General features: G+C 27.5%; 1 protein-coding gene across 1 annotated transcript in view; it reads right to left on the reverse strand.

The window, feature by feature from the left end:
• The window catches only part of LOC107442769 (uncharacterized), a 129,093-nt gene that overhangs the window by 10,066 nt on the left and 96,968 nt on the right, over window positions 1–22,059 (reverse strand). Inside the window, exons 10-25 of the mRNA XM_016056409.4 lie at window positions 16,455–16,682; window positions 14,873–15,220; window positions 13,398–13,616; window positions 11,620–11,976; window positions 10,340–10,495; window positions 9,477–9,705; window positions 8,785–8,986; window positions 8,297–8,450; window positions 6,993–7,196; window positions 6,640–6,874; window positions 5,715–5,931; window positions 3,972–4,176; window positions 2,989–3,228; window positions 2,640–2,778; window positions 1,985–2,144; window positions 582–742 (exon numbers count right to left, since the gene is read on the reverse strand). Coding sequence (XP_015911895.1) covers window positions 582–742; window positions 1,985–2,144; window positions 2,640–2,778; window positions 2,989–3,228; window positions 3,972–4,176; window positions 5,715–5,931; window positions 6,640–6,874; window positions 6,993–7,196; window positions 8,297–8,450; window positions 8,785–8,986; window positions 9,477–9,705; window positions 10,340–10,495; window positions 11,620–11,976; window positions 13,398–13,616; window positions 14,873–15,220; window positions 16,455–16,682 — 3,454 coding nt within the window. The remainder of the gene's footprint in view (window positions 1–581; window positions 743–1,984; window positions 2,145–2,639; window positions 2,779–2,988; window positions 3,229–3,971; window positions 4,177–5,714; window positions 5,932–6,639; window positions 6,875–6,992; window positions 7,197–8,296; window positions 8,451–8,784; window positions 8,987–9,476; window positions 9,706–10,339; window positions 10,496–11,619; window positions 11,977–13,397; window positions 13,617–14,872; window positions 15,221–16,454; window positions 16,683–22,059) is intronic.

Consider the following 22,059-nt stretch of genomic DNA (forward strand, 5'->3'; position numbering starts at 1 on the left):
TTTTTTCTTTAAATAAAAAGTTTAACTCAATAAACTTGTTTTATCATCGTTTTCTGTCTACAGTTACTTATTTAAAGAAAGTATAATTAAAGAGCTGAGAAGATGGAAGTTTTAACCAATGTAGCATTACAAAATATGTGTATATAATCTTGCGTCAAATTCCCAGGACTAAAATCAAGACAAACGAAATATTCCAATCATAACTTAATAACAGCTGGTGTTCAAAAAAATTTAATTTCTTTTTTTGTTTGTCAATGGGGAATTAAGTGGCATTTCAGTGAATTTAAATAAAATTGCCTTAAAGATTATATGTTGACAATAAGATATAAAGATCATCATTATTTCGCATCTGCAAGCTTCAAACTGTTAAAATGTCTAGAGCTCATTTTATTTGTCATGGCAAGCCTCTACACTTTTTTTCTATAAGTCTTAATCTCATATCATAAAACTTTTTATTAGTTTTGAGAAATAATGTTTTTAATTCTACTAAATTTAGATGTTCTGGTGCATTTCTTTTGGCATACTTTTAATTCAGAAGTTATTTATGACAGCATATAACAAAAGTATAAGGTATTACTTACCCAGTTTTTGGATGCTTCTTGTGATGGTGACTGACAGCAATATCTTTTGCTTGCCAGCGATAAACCATAGGATTTCCATATTCGTCCTTTTTTATACGGACAATTGTCCTTAATGCATGGCCAATCTCTCGCAAGAAGGATACAGAGTTATTCATGAAAACCTAAAAATTATTATTTTATTAACACATGATATAACAATAAAAATCTGATGATTGTGATAAAATTTATTAATTGAAGATTTTATTTAAATTTACATATTTCCATAAATCTGAAATATGATAAACTAAGACGAAAAACATTTTTTCTAATCTAATATGTAATGTAAGAATCTTTATGTTTAATTACAGTTTTTTTTTTTTTTTCATAATGCAGTACAATTTAAAATGCTATAGTGTTGCTCAATAAATTATAATTATTTTTTATAACCCATTACAAAAAAATGTTGTATTCTTAGTTAAATTTTTTTAAAGTTACATTATTTACATTGTCTGAAAGCAATTGAAGCTCTTTTCAGAAAAACTTGTATAAAAATTAATTTTTACTTCATAAAACAGTCTCTAAACTAGCATATTTTTTATGCAACTAATTTAATTATTTAATAAAGATTTCCCTTAGCATAATAACATATATTTTGGCTTCATTGTTCAATATATTGTACAAATTAAGTTTTAGAATTATTTCAAGTAACTCATTATAAAAACAATTTATTTTACTTTATAGATTTCATACTGATATAATATTAAAAAATTACATCTTAACTTTAAATAACCTTTTAATCAAGACAATTTTTCAGGCATGGCAGTAGTGGCACAAAATAAAAATCTTTAATTAAGTTTAAAAATACTAGCTCCTTATTTGATATTCTCACAAAATCTCACTCTAAGCTCATTTTTTCATACAATCAATGTTAAACTAATAAGTTAGTTATCTCAAATTTAAATAATAAATAACAAATAAGTTTTTCCTTAATGTCATCTTCAAGCTTTCTCCTGAGAATTTAATTCTGTTCTCACATTTAAGATAAATTTCACTCAGCTTAAATTCAAAAATAAAATAAAAATGTACAAAATATTTTTGGGAAAAAAATACTAAGCATAAGTATAGATATAAAATCTCAGCATAAATATAAAATATTAAGCATATTTTCCTCGTGTTAGATTCGTTGAATTGTAAATAATGGACATCATTAACCATTAATTATACTTATTTTCAATATCCAAATACAAATAAGACTTTCATAGCGATTTATACACAATGTTTTCACACAGCATGAATAAGTTGATGTTTTCATATTTTATTTAATATAAATGTTACTAAAAAAGTTTAAAAATCAAAAAACTTAAAAACAAAATATTTCAAAAAAATTTAAATAAAATATTAAAAAATAGTTATAGAATAATTACCTCAGGTTCCATTAGAACAATTGTAACCAGTGAACCATCAGCAAGCATTGGTGCCTCCGACTCGCAATCCAAACCATCCCAGTTACACTCTTCATTATTACATCCATAATCACAATACCCATTAGCATAGTTCTTAAGACAATAGGTGTCATAATGTTCACTAAAATACGTAATTCAGAATAATTAATTATTAATATATATATATACATATTGAAAACAAATAAAAATTTTAAGTTTCTCCAGATATTTAAATATTTAAAAAAAAAAACTTTTAAATGTTAAGCCCCTACACAAAATTGCATTGAAACATGAAAGACTAAAAATTACTTTCCATTTGAATTACAAGGAAAAATCAAATTTTCAATGCAAGCATATCACCTTTAAAAATTTTTGAATAAGCTTGAGCTAATAATCAAAGGATTGACAATTTTACAGTTGAGAAAAGTTTACACATGAATTTAATTTTTAAAAAAAAAATACTTAGTTTAAAAAGAAAATCTCCTTTGAATTAAAAAAATAAAAAATTTATAAAGAACTGATTGTATATTAAAACTGCTAAATCATAATGACTAAGTTATCAGTGAATCTCAAATTAATTGTTCAAATTTAAAATTCAATTTAAAACAATCTATGCAGCTACATTTTAGGTACTTACTTGCATGGAAGAAGCTTTTGTTCACAATCAAAACCATCAAAAAGACAGTCAATATTATTACATTCAATGTTACACTCATCATTTCTAAACACATCCCAGCAGTTAATGGGAGCAGTACAATTCCTCCAAGGATTCATTCCTGTAAAAAAAGTCCCAAATAAATTTAGTTAAAAAGTACTGTAATGTTATTTTATTAAATAAATTAGATTTAACAAATTTAATTTAATTTTATTAGTTTGGTTTTACTAATCCAATTAAAGTAACAAAAGCAAAAAAGTTTAAATTAAATTATGTGAACAAATTACAGCATGATTAATTTGCAGAACAAATATAATCCAATAATACATACCCAAAGAGCAGTCACCCCCATCATAATTACATTCTCTGGAATTGCATTCTTCATTGCATTTTCTGTTTCCTGATTTCTTATAGCACTCATTCAACTCGCATAAATCCACAGGATCAATGTCATTAGCTCTCATAATTGTAACAGGTTTCAGATATAATCCAATTCCTCCATTAAAAGAAGAATCAAAGACACTGCAACGAGCACCGTTCCAATTTGGAGGGCATTCACATTCATATTTACCTAAAATTAAATGTAAAATATGTAAATAACAAGACAAATTCACTTACATTTTTTAAATATTTTTTTTAAAAAATAATAAAATTTTAAAACAATATTTTCTCATTTACCCTCAGCTATATTGTACATAATTTAAACAAAATGACCAACTCACAAAGTGGATTAAACTAAGTCTGGCAAAGAAAAAAAAAAGAGAAAGAGTATTTCAGGAAATTGCAGAAAAAAATGGAAATCAGAAAAAAATATCTAATGGTGTATTCTCTAGAGAGATTATATAAAATCAACTACTTGTAGAGAGATTTCTATACAGATAAATGTGCCAAATTGAAAAATGGCCACCTGGAATCGGCGAGAATGTGGAAATGGCGAATGAGGAACTAAAAACATTGAAACTCGAAAGTGTAAAATTAAAGGGGAAAGTCATTGCATGTATAATTTTTCAATAAAATCCAATTGCGAGAACCAGGCAATAACACCTTCGCAAATGCAGTTCATGTAGCTAAGAATAAACATGGGAATTTCCTCCATTTGTGAGCCTTTTATTCATAAAAAGTATTTTTCCTATCTGCTGAACAGAATTCTTTATAAGTAATATTTCTCTAAAAACTCACTCATTCTACTAATGATAAAAGAAATCATGACTATTTAATTTGTAAAAATGCCAAAATCAAAACTTGATAAAACCAAAATTTTAAGCATTTCAATTACTTTACAAATTTAAAATTATACAAAATACACCAACTTACCAATTCTATTATGACAAGTTCCGCCATTCATGCATGGAGATGAAAGACACTCATTGTATGTATCAATTTCACAGTTGCTACCTCCTGCACCATTTGGGCACACACAAGTGTAACTATTCTTTCGCACTCTACACTGTCCACCATTCTTACATGGATTAGCAATGCATGATGTATTAGCATATGCACACGTCTCCCCATGTAAACCCTAATAATAAAAAAATTCAAAGTTAAATATTACAGAATACTGAGATTTATTTTTGCAATAACTTTTTGGTATTACATTATTAAAAAATCTCTCTATTCTAAAAAAAAGTTTTTGCAGTTAATTTTGTCCCCTGAAAAACTTTTTAACTACGTGATGAAAATCTAAGATTAAGGAATCAATTCATTCAGAATCTTTCAGGGAAGACATTTAGGGCATTCAAATCTTTTACATAATTTTAAATTTTTATTTATTTTAGTTTTAAAGCACGATTTTGCAGTTAATAATGAAGAATAACCGCCGTTCACAACAGCCAATCACATGTCTGAAAACGGCAAGCTTAAAAAAGCGATTTACAAGTCTGAATTTTCTTTTTCAGAGATGCAACCAATCACAAAATAGTTAGAATTTCATTCTTCAGTTTTACAACATCTCAACTTATTTCGTATTGATATATTGATTAATCTGATTATTTGTTTTCTAAAACGTTAATTCGTAAGTTTAATCTGGTTTTAAATCTTAATTCGATTTGTTTATTTACAAGTAATGCCTAAAAAGAAAAGACCTAACATTACTAAAAAGTCGCAACTCAATGCGAAAGCTAATCGAAAGCGGGAAAAACGTAAACTTCATTGTATAGAAGAAAATAATGCTCTTTTGCTTATACAACCTAATGATGATTCAACTAACAAAAAAAAAGTTAAACTAACAAAGATTGAGCTAAAAGAGAATGTGTGTAATTGCTACACAGTCGCAACAACATCGACTTTCATTTGCCCACATCAAACCAGACCTGTAAATACAGAAAATGTGGTTGGAATGCACACTGTACCAATTCGCTTTCGCAATGTTGACAATGATATGGACCAAAATCCTAATCCACCTATTTTAAAATCAAAACAACATGAGTTTGCTGGTGATTTATCGAAATTGTTACCTATCAAGTTTAATATTGAAATATATGAAATCAAAGCATTCTTGGTTTTGCGAAGCAAACCAAGCAAGAATTGCGAAGCAATTCTCCGGAGGTTGGCGAGCGTCAGCGAGCAGGGGGCGGAGCCCTCTAGTCTTCTAAAAAACAAAAATAAGTAAAAGCAATAATAAAAATGCATAGTTAAAAACGTTTTTGATACATCTTAATATGCTCAGAAAAATAATATGGTACAAAATTTACATTGAGAGACTATAGAATATTAAGTCACCCTAATGAAGATTAAAATTTTTCTAAAGTAAAATATTTAAGATAACAAAATAAAATTTTAACTTAAAAAAAAGTTTTTTTAAAAAATAATAAAACATTGGTGTCATATTTTGTATTTCTTCAGTACATTTTAATAAAGTACTTGAGTTAATATATAAACTCATAACCTATTACAGTATAGCACATTTGTTGAAAGTAAAATAATAACAGCTGTTGTATTAATATATGCAACATTTGACATTTCTTCTTAATTCTTATTAGTTTAATGTTCATTGATTTAATGAATTCAATAAATACTTTTTAAAAAATTGCAAGAATATGAAATAAAAAAAGTGCTCACTTCAGGACAAATGCATAAATATCCTTGTCCAGTACCAGTACAGAATCCTCCATTCAAACATGGATTTGTGGAGCAGAAGTCAACTTTCAGCTCACAGTGTCGACCCATGTAACCAGATTTACAATCACACCTGTAGTTATTCACCAACTGAACACAGTCTTGTGTACCAGACACATAGCATGGATTTGACAAACATTCATTAACATCACCTTCACATCTAAAAGTTAATAAAAATAGACTCATTAAATACAATTTAAAAATTAAAGTTTTCTCTGAAATATATTTTAATCAAATAAGCATTTGAGTCCCCTTAAAATCAATTTTCTTGTTGTAATTCAATCAGAAAAATGTATATTGAAAAGAAACCTTAATAAGAACTTTGCATGTGAAATATTTAGTTGGTTAAAAGAGATGATATTGCCATTAATCAAGAAAGCAACAAGTACTTCTACATATTATAAAGAAGTTACTAAAACATAATTCATTCTCTTTTTCTCTCTATAAGTAATTTTTTTTTAATTCAACCACTAACATTTAATTAGAAATAGTTTTTAAAAAAAAGGTTTTAACGTTATAATAAAAAATAAAATAATTTATGTTTAACAAGTTACATTTTTTACCAAATAGTGGAACAATCTTGTATATTAAGAATTACAAAAAGTTTATTAAAAGTTCAGAAAATTTTATTCATTAAACAAATTAATTCATTCACCAGATAAATATTTTTTCCCCTTAATTGTAACAAAATATCAAGTCAGTAGATTATGCACAAAAATATTATATTTGCTTTATTTTTTTCATTTGTGAACAACAATAACAACTAACATTTTTGGAAAACTGCAAAAAAACATTTGACAAATAAATATTCCATTGAAAAATAGCATTAACAACTTAATAAATTCAAAATATATCATTCTTTACTGACCTAGGGCCAACAAATCCAGATGGACATTGGCATTCATAGTTTCCAACTTTATCAATGCACGTTCCCCCATGATGACATGCTCCATCAAAACATTCATTCACATTAATTTCACAAAGCACACCTTGAGTTCCATGAGGACAGGAGCAAACAAACTTATTTACTAAGTCATGGCAAGTTCCACCATTACGACAAGGATTTGGTACGCAGTCATCGATATTGTGCTCACAATTTCGGCCTAAAATAATTTTAATGAAACTTATTCAATTTATTTAATTCAAATTAAAATTATACTAAAGAGCTAAATTCTAGTTTTAAGATTCGAGCATTAAAAAAAATACTTAAGATGAACATACCTTGAAAACCAGGGGCACACGTGCAAGAATATCGGCCAACAAGATCGTTACATGTTCCACCATTTTGACATGGTTGAGATGCACATTCATTGATGTCATGTTGACAATAGCTACCCTCAAATCCATGAAGACATATACACCTGTGACTATTACCATGATTTTCACATCTACCACCATTCTGACACAAGTCTTTTACATCAATTTCTGAAAAATAATCATTAGTTAAAAGTTTAAAATCCACTATATAAAACGAATTATGAAAATAATACATAAAAAAATTACAACTAATTCTTAGTGGCATTTATAACAATTCTGTTTTCAAGTGTGACTATTTTAACAATTAATATTAAGTCCTTCACAGTACAAATTTTAACAAATTACTTTTAAGATGGTAATTCACATTCAATGTGAAGATCAACTAAAAATTGAAGTGATAAAAAGTGCAGAAAAATATTTGTCATAACACATAATAAAATTATAACAAATTCTTGATGACACTTATAACTAATGAATAGTTATTATCAAACTTAAAAACCATTTTTAGGATTGGAATTCACATTTGATGTGAAGATCTACCAATAATTGAAGTAATAAAAAACACAGAAATAAACATTAAAAAAGCGTAACTTCAAACTACAAACATTTTAACACTGTCATACCTGTGAACACAATCACTTAATGAAATAGAATCATCAAATGGAAGCCAGTTTTAGTATTGCTTAACTTGTAACATAGGTACACACCCCCAACAAACCAAAAACAATAAGGTCTTTTATTGTATGCAAATAACCAAATTTCTGATAAAAACTATAAAAATGTCCAATAAAAACATCACATAACTAACACAAGGTTAACTGCTTTACAACACTGAAGCATAAGATGAAGCAATTATCCAATGATCTTTTAGATATAAGACAACTTGATGTTGATAATTTTTGCAAAAAATTTTATTTATAAGTATAAAAATTACATTTTCTTCGCTTTTAACCTTCCTTGCAAGATTTCCTGTATCAAAGAACTGATTTCTCCATGCTATTAAATAGGAAAATACTGTGTAACTGGAAAATTTCTATACACTTTTACCAAGGGCTCAGTGCAAAGAAGGTTAATTACAATCAATATTTTAAACCATTACGTAATTTACTGAAAATAAACAGAAAAGTTCAGAGGAAAAAAATTTTTAGATAATTTAAATAGTAAAATTTAACACAGAAAGCCAAAACAACTAATATCCTCAAATTTAATATTATTTTAAAATTGGCAACAATTAAGATACATAAGACATTAACATAATAAAAAATTACCTTTCTGAAGAGCAGCATCGTTACACGAGACCATACTAACATCACAAAGAAGACCAGTCCATCCAGGTTTGCAAGTACAAGCATAGGTATTATTCACTTGTTTACAAGTTGCACCATTCAAACAAGGGCTTTTACTGCACCAATCAACAAAGTTCTAAAAAATATTTAGATAAATCAATTAAAAAGAATTTTATATAACATAACACCATTTCTTAATAAATATTATGTTCAATTAAACAGAGTTAAATTTTACATTACTTAGTATTATTTTTGAAAAATAAACTTGTTAAGTTATCCTACTACATAATTAACAAGTATGTTATTATTTACATTTAACAACAGATAAAACTTATGATTACTTTGGCACTTTAAAAAAAAAGTAAAGGTATTTTTAAAAAATGCAATTTCAAACATTTAGAAATATTACTAACACAGCTTACAAGTAAATCATGCTTAGATGTAAGACACAATAAATTAAAAATACTTACTTCGCACTGACGCCCCGTATATCCAAACTGACAATGGCAAGTGTAGTCACCAACAAGATCAACACATGTGGAGGCATGACGACAAGGTTTTGAATCACATTCATTGATATGATATTGGCAGTTACTTCCAGTGTAACCAGGTGCACATCGACAAGTATAATTATTGATGCCATCGACACAAGTACCACCATTAACACAAGAGCTGGAAGGAAAAAAATGAATACTTAACTAAAACTTAAAGTTCTTTAAAATGTTAATACTTCTTTATTACGCACTTCATTTAAAAAAAGAAAATAAAAATTATGATTGTATTAAAAAACTTAAAATAGGTATTTATAAATTCTTCCCACAAACAAAATGCCATTGTATTAATTAATAATTTTTTTGTTCTAATAATTCTATTAAATGTGAATCTAAATAAAATCTTATATACCTTCTTTTGTCATTACATTTATAAATTTTATAAATTATATAAACTTTAAAACAATAATAATATAATTAACGAATAATAGATCTTTTATATACATAAATGAAGAAATTCCTAAATCAAGAATCAGTTTTGAGTAGTATATGAAGATATATATAAAAGATTTTAATTTTAAATCAATGACCATTACAAAATTTAATGAGTGCAAAAACAAGAAAATTTAAAAATTTTAAAAAAAAGTAAAGAAAAAGAAAAGAAATTGTACCTTAAGTTACAATCTTCATCATTGGTTTGACAATTTGTACCACTGAATCCTAAAGGACATGTGCAAGTGTAACTATTGACATAATCGTTGCAGGTCGCCCCATTTTTGCATGGGTTGTTAGCACACTCATTGATGTCAGTTTCACAATGATCACCTCCAAAGCCATCAACACAAAGGCAAGAGTATTCTCCAATTCCATCCAAGCAAGTTCCACCATTTTGGCAAGGAGCTATAAAGTTTTAAGGCAATATATTACATTTCTAGCAAAATTGTTCTTAATTATAATTGATTTGAACTTAATTATATTTATTTAAAGTTTCTTAAAATCTAAAGAACATAAATCAATAATTATATTTTTTATAATATTTATTTATTTTTCATAACATTTATTTTTTCTAATTCTAAAAACTTCAAAAATAGTTCTTATTTGCCAATTCTACATTTAGATATTAATTTCATTTATTTATGAATTTATTAAACCTTCCAAAATTACATTTTTATCCAAGTTTTCTATTAAATTAATTAAATATAAAGATAAAACATGATAATGATATTTTCATCTATACTTATCATTCTCAACAATAAAAATTATCTTTCGCATTTCCTCTCTGACTTATTATTCACATCTACTAAGCTAAATAAAATTTTAATTTTGATTTGAATTTACAATTAAATTTCAAGTCTCAAATAGTTTATCTTTCGATTAGACACATTCTAATAATATTTATTGCAGCAAAAAAAAAAAAAAATCAAGATAATGCAAACAGCATAAACAAAACTAGTTCATATGCAACTTAAAAAATATTTTTGTAAATGCAAACTTAGATAAAGAGTTCAATTTCAACACTGTGATTAATACTAACATAGTGCACAGTCATCTGTGTTTATCAAACAGTGTCTTCCTTCAAAACCTTTTGCACATGAGCAAGAGTAAGAACCATTGGAATTGATACAAGTTGCACCATTTCGGCAAGGAGAAGAAACTGCACACTCATCAATATCTTCATCACACAAACGACCTTGAAAATAAAAATCAAACATTAATAAGCTTTTATTAGTAAAGATAATTTTTATAAAGGGGAAGCAAGAAAGAGATGTCATGATTTAGTGCCTACATAAATCTTATATGTTTTTGCTAATAGTTGATTTTACTAGGCTTTCTAACAAAAGCATTTTATTAAAGGTATATTATCATGAGTTCTAAAATAACAACCTTTGTAGCACATAAAAACATGGTTAAATAATAATGAATTTGATTTTTAAAAAAAATAAAATGCAAATTAATTATTTTCCCCTTGATAATTAACTGTTTTCCTACAATATTCTTTTACTGAAAATCTTCTTATTTCTTTCCCTTTTATCTTATGAATTAACTACAAAAATCCAACTTTCCTACAATATTATTTTTACTTATTTTAGTTTCCTTTTGTGAATAACTACAAAAATTCAAAATAATATTTCTAAAATATATCCTTATAAAATCAATTTTTTTAAATTTTACTAAAACTTGACTCTTGATTGCTCATTTATAGGCTTAACAAAAATTTATGCAATGTATGAAAAATTGCTGTAAAAACATTAGCTCCCAATTTTTTATTTTTTTTTTTTAAGTTTTATTATCAACATCAGTAATAAAACTGATACAATATGTATAAATAAAAACGTAACACATAAACAACATACCTGCCAATTTTTACGCTCGTCAAAAAAGTTTTTCCCAGTGGTACAGAATCACCATTTCAATGGAGATTGTAATTTAGTGTTTCATTGAAATTTGGATAACACACTTGAACAATTTTACCAAGAGCCAGCAGGCTCTAACCATATATATATTTAAATGTAGTGGTAGTCAAAATCATCACATTAAATCACATTTATTCAAAATAAAATAAAGTGTGGATGTATAAATTTTGCTACCACATTAAATATAAAACCTTCCAGAAAATACAGAAGTATTGGCAGGTATGTCACAGTTATGTTTATTCTCTTATACATATATTATCCTTACATATTATTCATACATATTTTATACATATAAAGAATATAATGTTCATTCCATGCAATAATTTCAGTTTAATCTAAATTCACACATAAATTTTAAAGTTTCTAAATTAACCTAAAACATTAAATAAATATGACTTACCTGTATAACCAATACTACAGCTACAGGCAAAATCCTGATAGTTAGAGGATGGCATGCACCTGGCTTCATTCTTACATTTGTTAGGACTGCATGGATCTAGTTCCACTTCACAATTGGTGCCGGTATAAGGAACTTCACAAACACACTGAAAAGCATTTACAAGATCTATGCATGACCCACCATTGATACATGGTTCCATAGCACAATCATCAATATTTATTTCACAGTTTCTACCAGCGTAACCTGGCAAACAAGTACAGCTGTAACTAGCAAGAGAATCTCTGCAGCTACCTCCATGTTGACACGGGTTTGACTGACATTCATCAATGTCAATTTCACAGCGATGTCCACCATAGCCTATAAAACAAGTATTTTTTTACTAACATTATAACAAAAGAGCATGATTTTAAACAGTAAGATAAGTATCATTTAACAACTACAAATGGACATAAATGTGAAATAGACATTGATGTCTAGCATGATCAAAGTCTATTTCACATGTATGTCCATCAGTTTTTTAAAAAAATTTCTATTCATATGAAAGCTACATGATTTTGAACAGCATCTACACTTAACTAAAATTAATTAACATTCAAATAAAATATAATTAAAGTTTAAATAAATTTCAAAATGTTAAATATAAAATGTTAGTAAAAAATGTTAATATAAAAAATGTTAACATAAAAAATTTTAATATAAATGTTAGTATAAAATTTTAAATATAAATAAATGTCAAAATGTGTGAAAAATATTTTAATGTCTTAGTCCCCAAATCCTAAAAACTGTTAACAAATAAATAAAAAAACATTTCAAGCAATTAAAACTGACTACTGTGTTTAAATAAAAATTCTACTACAGTAGGGAACCGATTATCTGGAACGATCGAGACCATTGCTATTCCGGATAACTGATTTTTCCGGTTTTTCTGAATCGCTACAAAAACCCGTTTTTTTTTTTTATTGTTAAACCCAAGTAAAAATAAAGTATTTGGAAATAATCTTAAAAAGAAGAAAAAAACAATGAAATAATACACTAATGATTATTTATAAAATGATGGTAAGGTAAACATCTTTCAAAAAAGAAAGAAAAATCCCAAAATCTTACAAGGAAAAAAAAAAATTTTAAAAAATGGCGGGAAAATTTATCGAATTTCGTTCCGGTTTTCTGATTTCCGGATAACGGGTTCTGCACTGTATTATTAAAGCAAAAATAGTGATTTAGAGATAAATTTCATTTATAATCTTGTTTTGTAGTGATTTACACCCTCTTTATTACAAATTATGTTGAATTTATACCTAAAATCTGGAATACCAAAGGTACTTATTTTTAATTGAGTCCCATACCAATCATCCATCATGTGATTTGTCACTTGTGTCTCTGAGAGGAATATGTGAATTTATGGTAAAAACAAATATTACAGAAAACTGTGAACCAATTTTGATAATTTTTTAATTGACATTGCTGACTAAAACTTTAAAATGTGACCTGATTATTTATAAAACATTTTTTTTTTAATTATATTATGTAGATTATAAGATTTTAAATGGTTATTATATCAAACAAAAATAATCTCACAAAAATTGGAACACAATAATCAGTGTTTCAGCCATAAATTCTCCTCCCCCTGGAGTAAGAATTACCATAGAAAAATAGATCATACACAGTTGAATATGTGATGTATTTACTAATTAAGTCATTTCTTTCATTTCTAGGTAAATAAAAATTTATCGAATAAAAAATACTACATCTTTTTGTATATACAAACAAATATATAATACCTGCAGGACAGTGACATATGAAACGATCGATTTCATCTTCACAAGTAGCTCCATGCCAACAAGGATTGCTAGCACATTCATTGATATCAGATAAGCATCTGGCACCATAATACCCCCTTGGACATTCGCAACGATAGCCATCTATTAGATCAGTGCAAATACCACCATTTGCACATGGGTTGTTTCTGCAGTCATCAATATTCTTTTCACAATGGATACCTACGGAATTTTACAAAAAATAAACTTATCTTTTTTAATTCAGTGTTTTGTAATTATTAAATTTCAAATTTTGTAATTATTAAATTAAATTTCAACTATGCATATAAAATAAGCAGCTATCAAACGAAAAAAAAAAGATACTACATATGTTGATGATATTAACAAAAATGAACAAAAGCAAACAATGCATGCTTATTTTCACACCACCATTGGGGATTAAATTTTAAGTTAAATTGAGAAATAATTGACTACTAATCACTATTAATTATTAAAACTACATAAGGGATAAAAAAAACTATACTTAATAAGTTTGAATAATTATTTTCATAACAAGTATTTCTATTACAAATATCTACGCGAGACATTGAAAGCACACATAAATACCCTATTCAACCTTTCAACAACCTATTCATACGTATTCAACTTTTGAAAAGTCCCAAAATTTCACAAAAATCAGAGAATTGACTTAGACAGTCGGACATTTAATTATCATGAAATATCGATTCATTAAAAGCAATAAGATAGATATGAATAACTCTGGTTCAATTTACCCCTTCAAAACTATTTTTAATACTTTAAATACAATTAATTTTGCCTTTTCTCTCATATTTTCTTTGCATTGTAAAGAAAATATGATGAGAAAAGCTGCAAAATTGATTAACATATAAAGAATTTTTTAGAAACAATACTTCAGAAAAAAATTCAGTTCTGAAAAATATAAATATATCATTCATAGTTCAGAAAAAAATTAAGAATGAAAAAAGTTAAGATAATTAATTCAAGAGTATTTTAAAAAATATATAACACAATGTCTAAATAACAATGGGTCTTAGTTTATCGTTAATTTGTAGCAATAAAAGCTTATAGCACATAATTTGTAAATATTTAAAGCAATTGAATAAGTTTATATGAATTTACAATTTTTTAAAACAATTGTAAATGGTTTTACAGTAATTTGAATTGTTTGTAGCATTTTGATTTTATTTATAGTAATTGTATATTTCTTCAATCGATAGTGGTTAATATTACAAGAAAATTAGAATTATAGAATTATTAAAATTAATTTGATATTTATTACATTTTTAAATTTTTTCTTTATAATCACAATGTTTATCAAACTGTTATTAATTATGTAATATACTATTATAATTACATTATTTTTATAATTTTCAGTAAGAATATCTTCATAAAAAAATTTTTTAATCTAAGACTCTTATATCAAATTCATTTGAAAAAAAATTTAAAACTTTATTTACCAGTAAATCCAGCTCTACACTGACAGGTATAGGAATTAATACCATCTTTACAAGTAGCTCCGTTACGGCAAGGATTGCTTGAACATTCATTAACATTGTATTCACAATTAATTCCTGATGTACCAGGGAGGCATTTACATTGGTAAGCATTTATTAGATCTTGACATATTCCCCCATGTTGACATGGGTTACTTAAGCATTCATTAATTTGCTTTTGACAAAGTTTACCAGTGAAACCTCTATGGCAATTACAATGGAATGAATTGATACTATCGACACATTCACCGTGATGGCAAGGTGAGGAAAGGCAATCATTGATGTTTATTTCACAGTTGGTGCCAGAAAAGCCTACAAATTTAAAAAGAATAAGGTTTATCATAACATATAATTTTTTACACACATTTTTCAATAGTTCACTAGTGAATTATGAACTTTATTCACATGGTTCAGTTTATAATGATATCAAATTCATCCCCATGGCAGAATCGTGGGGACACAGCGACATTGTTGCAGAACATTTCAGAATTCTTGCAGAAAGATTATTTATTTGGGAAGCAAAAAAGTTTAGTTTTTTTTATCTGCAGAATTTTTCGAAATATTTTTTTCGCACAGCTTTTTTTCCCCTTTCTACAGAATTATATTAAAAAACTGCCTAAGTGGAATAAATGCTTGTGATTTTTTTTTTCAACTTTCTTTTGAGAATAAAAAAAATTCCGCACTGACTGCCTTTAGCTAGAATTTCAGATTGATATTATAAAAAGTAATTTCCAAGTAGCAAAAATTTAAAAAGGTTAACTATTCAAATATTTTTTAGAACAGAGGAATATTGTCAATAATATTAGAATATCTATTCTTATTATAAAATTCTTTTGTAAAATCTGTATTCTTTTTTATAAAAGAATATCTCTTCTTTCATAAAAAAAAATTCTTACATTTATAACTAAAAAAATATTTATACTGCTCTATTCTATACATAAAGGCTTTTTTGTAAAAAGAAAGAGCTTCTGTTACGTTAAATTAGTAGCATATATATTTTCTACAATTAAAAATGTTTTTTAGAAAGATATTAGTACTAGAGAGAATTGTTGCAGAAAGCTCAAAAAAATTCTGCCACGGGGACATTCATTTTGATGGAAAACTGGATTTATTGCACTAATTGCAATTAACCCACATGGAAAATTTAACAAGATAAATTAAATCATATTCTTTTTTTTTTTTTAGTTTAAAATTCAATTTAAAAAAATAAGTGTTTTTAACATTTGATATTTTGGTATTTAAAACTTGATGAAAATTACAAATTTCTCATTTTTAATTATCTGATATTTGTAAATGCTAGTAATTATTTGAAAGGCCTCTAATATATATGAGTTCAAACGCTTTAACAATTCATTTCATCCATTCTAAAAATTTATTAGGGTAGATAATTAATCTTACAATTAGTTAAAATATTTTTATTTACTTTTATAAACAAGCACTTACTAATAATTAATTTTATTGACATTTAACAGAGAATAAAAATGCATGCTAGAGCTCAAACTTCAATACATATTTTTACATTAAACTAAAAGATAAAAGAACATACCTGGTGGACACTGGCAGTTGTAACTGGCAATAGCATCAATGCATTTGGCACCATTTTGGCAAGGATGGCTCATGCAATCATCTTCATTCATTTCACACTTCTTTCCTGAGAATCCAATTGGGCAGAGACATTTATAGCCATTGATCAAATCAGTACATATTCCACCATTTAGGCAAGGTCTTGGTGCACACTCATCAATGTCTTCCTCACAAAATATTCCCGCAAAACCTGCAAAGTTCAGAAATAATAGATTTAAATTATTTGTATGATTTATTAAGTTGACAGAAAAAGCAGTTTTAAAGCATTATAATAAAAAAATATTTTTAACTTTTTCAATTGCAATTAGCAATGTATACCAAATCGTTTTTTTTTTTTTTTTCAAGCATCATCTTAATTTCAAAAAATTTCTAACATTTAATATTTTCACTAAAAAGATGATTAATGGACAATACTAGAAGTACATCATCACTTTGTAATGCTGCTTATCCAATATTAAATTGGTAGTAACCAATATTTAAAAAGCAGTTTCCACAACAGACCATTGTGGGCTAGTGGGGCCATGAATGTTATAACTTCAGGCAAAACATGATCGAGGCAAAATGTGGTCAACATAGGGCACTGGCAGCCTTTATTTACCAAACAAGTTGGTATACACTGATGTGAAGCTGGGTGAGCTTCATGCTGCCACCATGGATTGAGCCACAGTTCTTCACAATGACAATTCAGTGCCTTAACAACTGAGCCATCACAGTTTCCCATACACACTCATTATAAATTTTAAAAAAAGGTTAATTAATAAAATGTGAATAGAATGAATATAAATATCCTTAAAATGTCTGGTAAATATAACCTATTGAAAAAAAAAATTTGAAACAAATTGAGCAATGTCATTTTGTCTATTGCACCTAAAAACTCATTTTCTATCATAAATTAAATGAATAATCATCCAAACAGAACTATAAGTCAAAATTATGAAAATTTGTAATAGACATTTGTAATAGTCATTTTGTCTATTGTACCTAAAAACTAATTTTTCTATCATAAATTAAATTAATAATCATACAAACAGAGCTATAAGTCAAAATTGTGAAAATTTTTAATAGACATACATTGCATAGGGATTTGTGATATGATTAAAACATAAAACATATCATTTTTTTATAAGAATTCAAAATATATTTAAACTAAATTCATAAGATATTCAATAACTTAAAAAGAAATACAGTAACCACAAAATTAAAAATGATATTTCTCTCTAATGATTCATATTTCTTAACTGCCTAATTTACATACAATAGGCAAAGTTTTTTATTTGACTTGAAATGCTTAAGCAATAATTTGTAATGCGAGACATTCAAAATAAAATGCAATGGATTTAATAAATTCAATATTTTTAAAATAAATATTCTAATCCTTTGATTTTAAGTTTAATCAAATGACAAAAAAAATTATTATTATTTTGAATTACTCAAGGTTACTAAATTATTGAACTTATGTTAATTTTTCATTAAAAACTTCTTTATCAATGAATCTACTATTTATAAAAAGGAATATTTATTTTTTTCCTCATTGTGACACTAAGATTATAGTCTTTATAATTGCTAGTTTCCATCTTAATAACATAGCTAGAATTGATAGAAACCTGTTTAAGTTTGAGTGATCAAATGACAAACAATTTCAAGGGCAGAAGTTCAAATAATGTAAAATTGCAATTCCCACCAGTGTGATTTTAACAGTTTATTGGGAAGGGGGGGGGGGGAATTAGGGACTTAAGAATTGGAAAAAGGTCATTTTCTGTCAATTCAATCAGCCATTAATTAAAAATACATAACACTGTAAACCAAAAAATAACTTTAAAAAAGGAGATAGTTGATCCTTTATTTAAAAACAATATTATGTATTTATTTTCAAAACAATTATAAGCTTTAAATTTATTTGAATAAAGCTTGAAATAAATATAACTTAATTATCAGGAAAGAAATTTTCTTACAGACTTTTTAATTTTGAAATTACGTTTCGATTTTTAAATTGGCCAAATTACTTGTAATTTAAAAGTATGGCAATCGAAAAGGTATCATAATCTGATAGGTATCATAGCTGATAAGTATCAAACGATTTTAAAAGCGCATTACCTTTAGAGGTAACTCATAACTAGAATGTACAACTGAATTTTTAAAATTTTCGGTCGACTATAAGCCTAATGGTAACTAAGTTACGATTATGAGTTCTGACGAGTACAAGCTATCATCCTACAGTAACTAACTGTAGGTCGATTGACGGTTATTTTTTAGTTCAGTCGATTTACAGTAATTGGATACATGTAAGTGAGTAGGTAAATCGAGGTATTTTTCAATTCAGAAATCAATCAGGTTCGATACACACACGTGACGTCGCTTACAGGTATTCAATTCAATCCGATTTAAATTAAATGGTTGGGTACAATCATTTCACTTCTGCCTGAGTAACAAGTACTTTATCAAATGCTTAGTAAATTGGGTACTAGCACTTCAAGAAAATCACGTATACCCACCAGGGTTTAAGCTGAGTCTAAAAATTCATTAGCAAAAAAGCTAAAATCTGAAAAAAAGTTTTAGCAAAATGCTAAAATGCCATTAGGCTTATAAAATTACTTTATATCAAACAAGTACTGTAAGTTATCTGACAAAGAATAGCTTAATGTACAAGAATATCAAAAAGAATACCTATAACAAAAAAAAAACACATTTATTATTTATCAAAACATTTTGGTTTATAATTAACAATCTTCCTTTCTTTCATGTTTGCCCATTTTACAAATGCTTCTTGAAAGTTAAATGCACTTTCAGGGCCCTCAATATTAATCATTAACAAATTGTTTACATGGTTGATTAACAACCTGTTTCGAATATTAGTTTTAATCAAATTAAGGCAGCTAAAGCCCCTTTCACAGTCAACAGTGTGCATTGGTATTGTTGCACAATACTCTATAACAGAAGTTATTAATGGGTACTGTACTGTTCAGACACATCATTGGTATATAAAAATAAAAGTAATTCATTAAATGACATGTTTTTACATCGTTGCATTAAGATGTGTTTAAATAATCCCCATTCACAAAGTAATTCAGTTTCTGTAAACTGAAAATCTTTTCTGGGAGGTTCCGAAAACAAATTGAAAATGCAACGGATTTCCTTTACACCATAATGCTGTAATTCTTCCGAACTATGGGGCATCCTGCTAGGTATAAATATATTGAACATTTCGATTTTATCCAAATCTCCCAATCTATCAGTAATATTTTCAATGATACAGTTTAAAAAATTGTGCATCAAATTACGGAATCTTTCCCTCTGTTTCAGTCCATCTAAAATTATATGGCCCATGAAACTCAAATGTTTCACTTTCCTTCTTAGGCACATCATCTAAAAAACTCATATAATGAGTGCCGGTGCCAGTTTCTATTTCTTCTAAACTTGAAATACAAGCCTTCACACTTGATTGATCATATTCAAAATTTAAATTAGATTTTTGAAATATGAGACTTAATTTATTAATGTTGAACATGATATCATTCATGATGGCAGTGGTTGCTAAAAACAAAAAAGTAGTTATATTTTTTAACAACCCTTGAGCAACAGGACGTTTGTCTTCCATTAAAACACTAACAAGAGCTTTTCATGGATGTTAGCGTCATGGTTTTTCGCGGAAGCTTTTTTTTTAATGGAATTTAGTAAAATCCTTTAGCAAAAATGCGAAAATGCTTTGTTGAATTTTAGCATTTTTTAGGGGTCTTTTCGCATTTTGCGAAAAAAGCTACCGTAGCGGAAACCCTGATACCCACACGTGTCCTATGACGTAAGTGCCCGCTGATCATTTATAAGCAAAATGGCGTGTTAAAGTTGAGCAAGTTTCTCCACATTAGTTCGAATGTTGATTAACGCGAAGTTAATTGAATACAGCGTCATATCGCACATCGAATTTATTGAAATATAAATCTTTCTCATTTATGTCTCTTACTTAACTTAGATTTATTATTTGTTTATAAACTTTATTGTAGCTGTGATATATTTTTGTTTTGTGCACCTGGCAACTTCGATGCATAATTAACTTGTTTACGGTCTACGTGGCTTCGTGCCTGTCTTTGCGTTAAGAAATATATCGTGAAAGAATTGAAATCTTTAAATAAGAATATAGAATGCTTCACTAAAGAGAATCGATACTTGATGGATTTGGCTTACTCGGAATGGAAATAGAACAGTTGATAGCGTAAACAAATGCCAAGTTTCAACAACCAATCAGGATCGAGATACCCATACTGCGACACTTGCAGGTATCCCATTGAATATCATTATTAATCTCTGCTATAACCTATAGTAACTAAGTCAATTGACGATTATGTTTTAGTTCTGACGACTATTCGTAACTAAATACTGACGATTACTTTTGAATTCTGATTAATACAAACTGTAATTTTAAAGTAAAAGCTAACTTTTATTTAATCAAGCTATCAACTAAATTTGTTTACATTGCATTTTGCATCATTCTATAAACCATTCTTGTAGAATATTTCGTTTCAAATATCATTTTCAAATTTAAACCAGTTTCGGAAAGTGCACTGATTCATTTCCGTTGAAATTTAAATATGTAATTAAAAAATATATAAATAAGAAAATAAGACTAAACAAACTGAAAAAAATTCCTACTGACACCAATATTTTTGACTAGCTTTTATTTATCCAACGAACAACCATGACATAAATCGTCTGGAGGCACCCTGAGGATAAGAAAAATACACCTGTGAGCAACCATGATGAAAGAAAGTGGGGGTTGAAAAGCAAGCTGTTACCCCTCTTCTTTCGCTCAAAAAGGTGTATAAAGGGTCAAACGAAATGGCCATAATCCACGACTAGCTCGCTCCATCATAAAAGCTGGTCTCCGGGTTCACAAAACTTTCTTTAAGTAATTACGCAAGCTTTCGAGTTCGTATCCACCCAAGAAAACCTTTTATGATAAAAGCGCAAACGATTACGTTGCTCGTCCCCCCCCATGGGGCCGAAACTGCAAGGTCCCATCATAAGATGAGAGGGGTGGGGGAATGGAAAATGGGGGGAATTTAAGCTTTTGGTTGCGTTTAGCTGTAGAGAATACTGTGAGACCAACAAAGTATTTCACTACTAAAACTTTTACGAACAAAACAGCAAGGTCACCCATATATAAATGTTCCTGCAGCTTTCATTTAGCGACTAAATTACAGACATGCAGTCGGACTTCTATTTAACGAACTTCCATTTTGCGAATTTCTCTATTTTGCGATTTTTTTTTTCGACGAACCAAGAACATTTTGGAAATTTCTTCTTAAAATAACTTCCAAATTGCGAAGTGAATTTTCTATTTAACGAACTTTTCTTTGAGATCCACTTTCCCTATTTCCCAAAATATTTCAGAACATTTCACGCATGCTAACGCATTTTATGGGTGAAATGACCATGAATTGATTTTCGAAGCCACTTTAACTTTTAGAGAAAGCGGTAAAATTCCTTTCCGTTTGCATTTCAAACGAAAAGCTCAGACAGAACGGATTTTATCAGTAACAATTAAACTTAAGAACGCATGTGGCAATGTATGT

The sequence above is a fragment of the Parasteatoda tepidariorum genome, chromosome 10 (assembly GCF_982258835.1).
Source record: "Parasteatoda tepidariorum strain Cologne lab strain chromosome 10, Ptep-v5.0, whole genome shotgun sequence".
NCBI classification, from domain to species: Eukaryota; Metazoa; Arthropoda; class Arachnida; order Araneae; family Theridiidae; genus Parasteatoda; species Parasteatoda tepidariorum.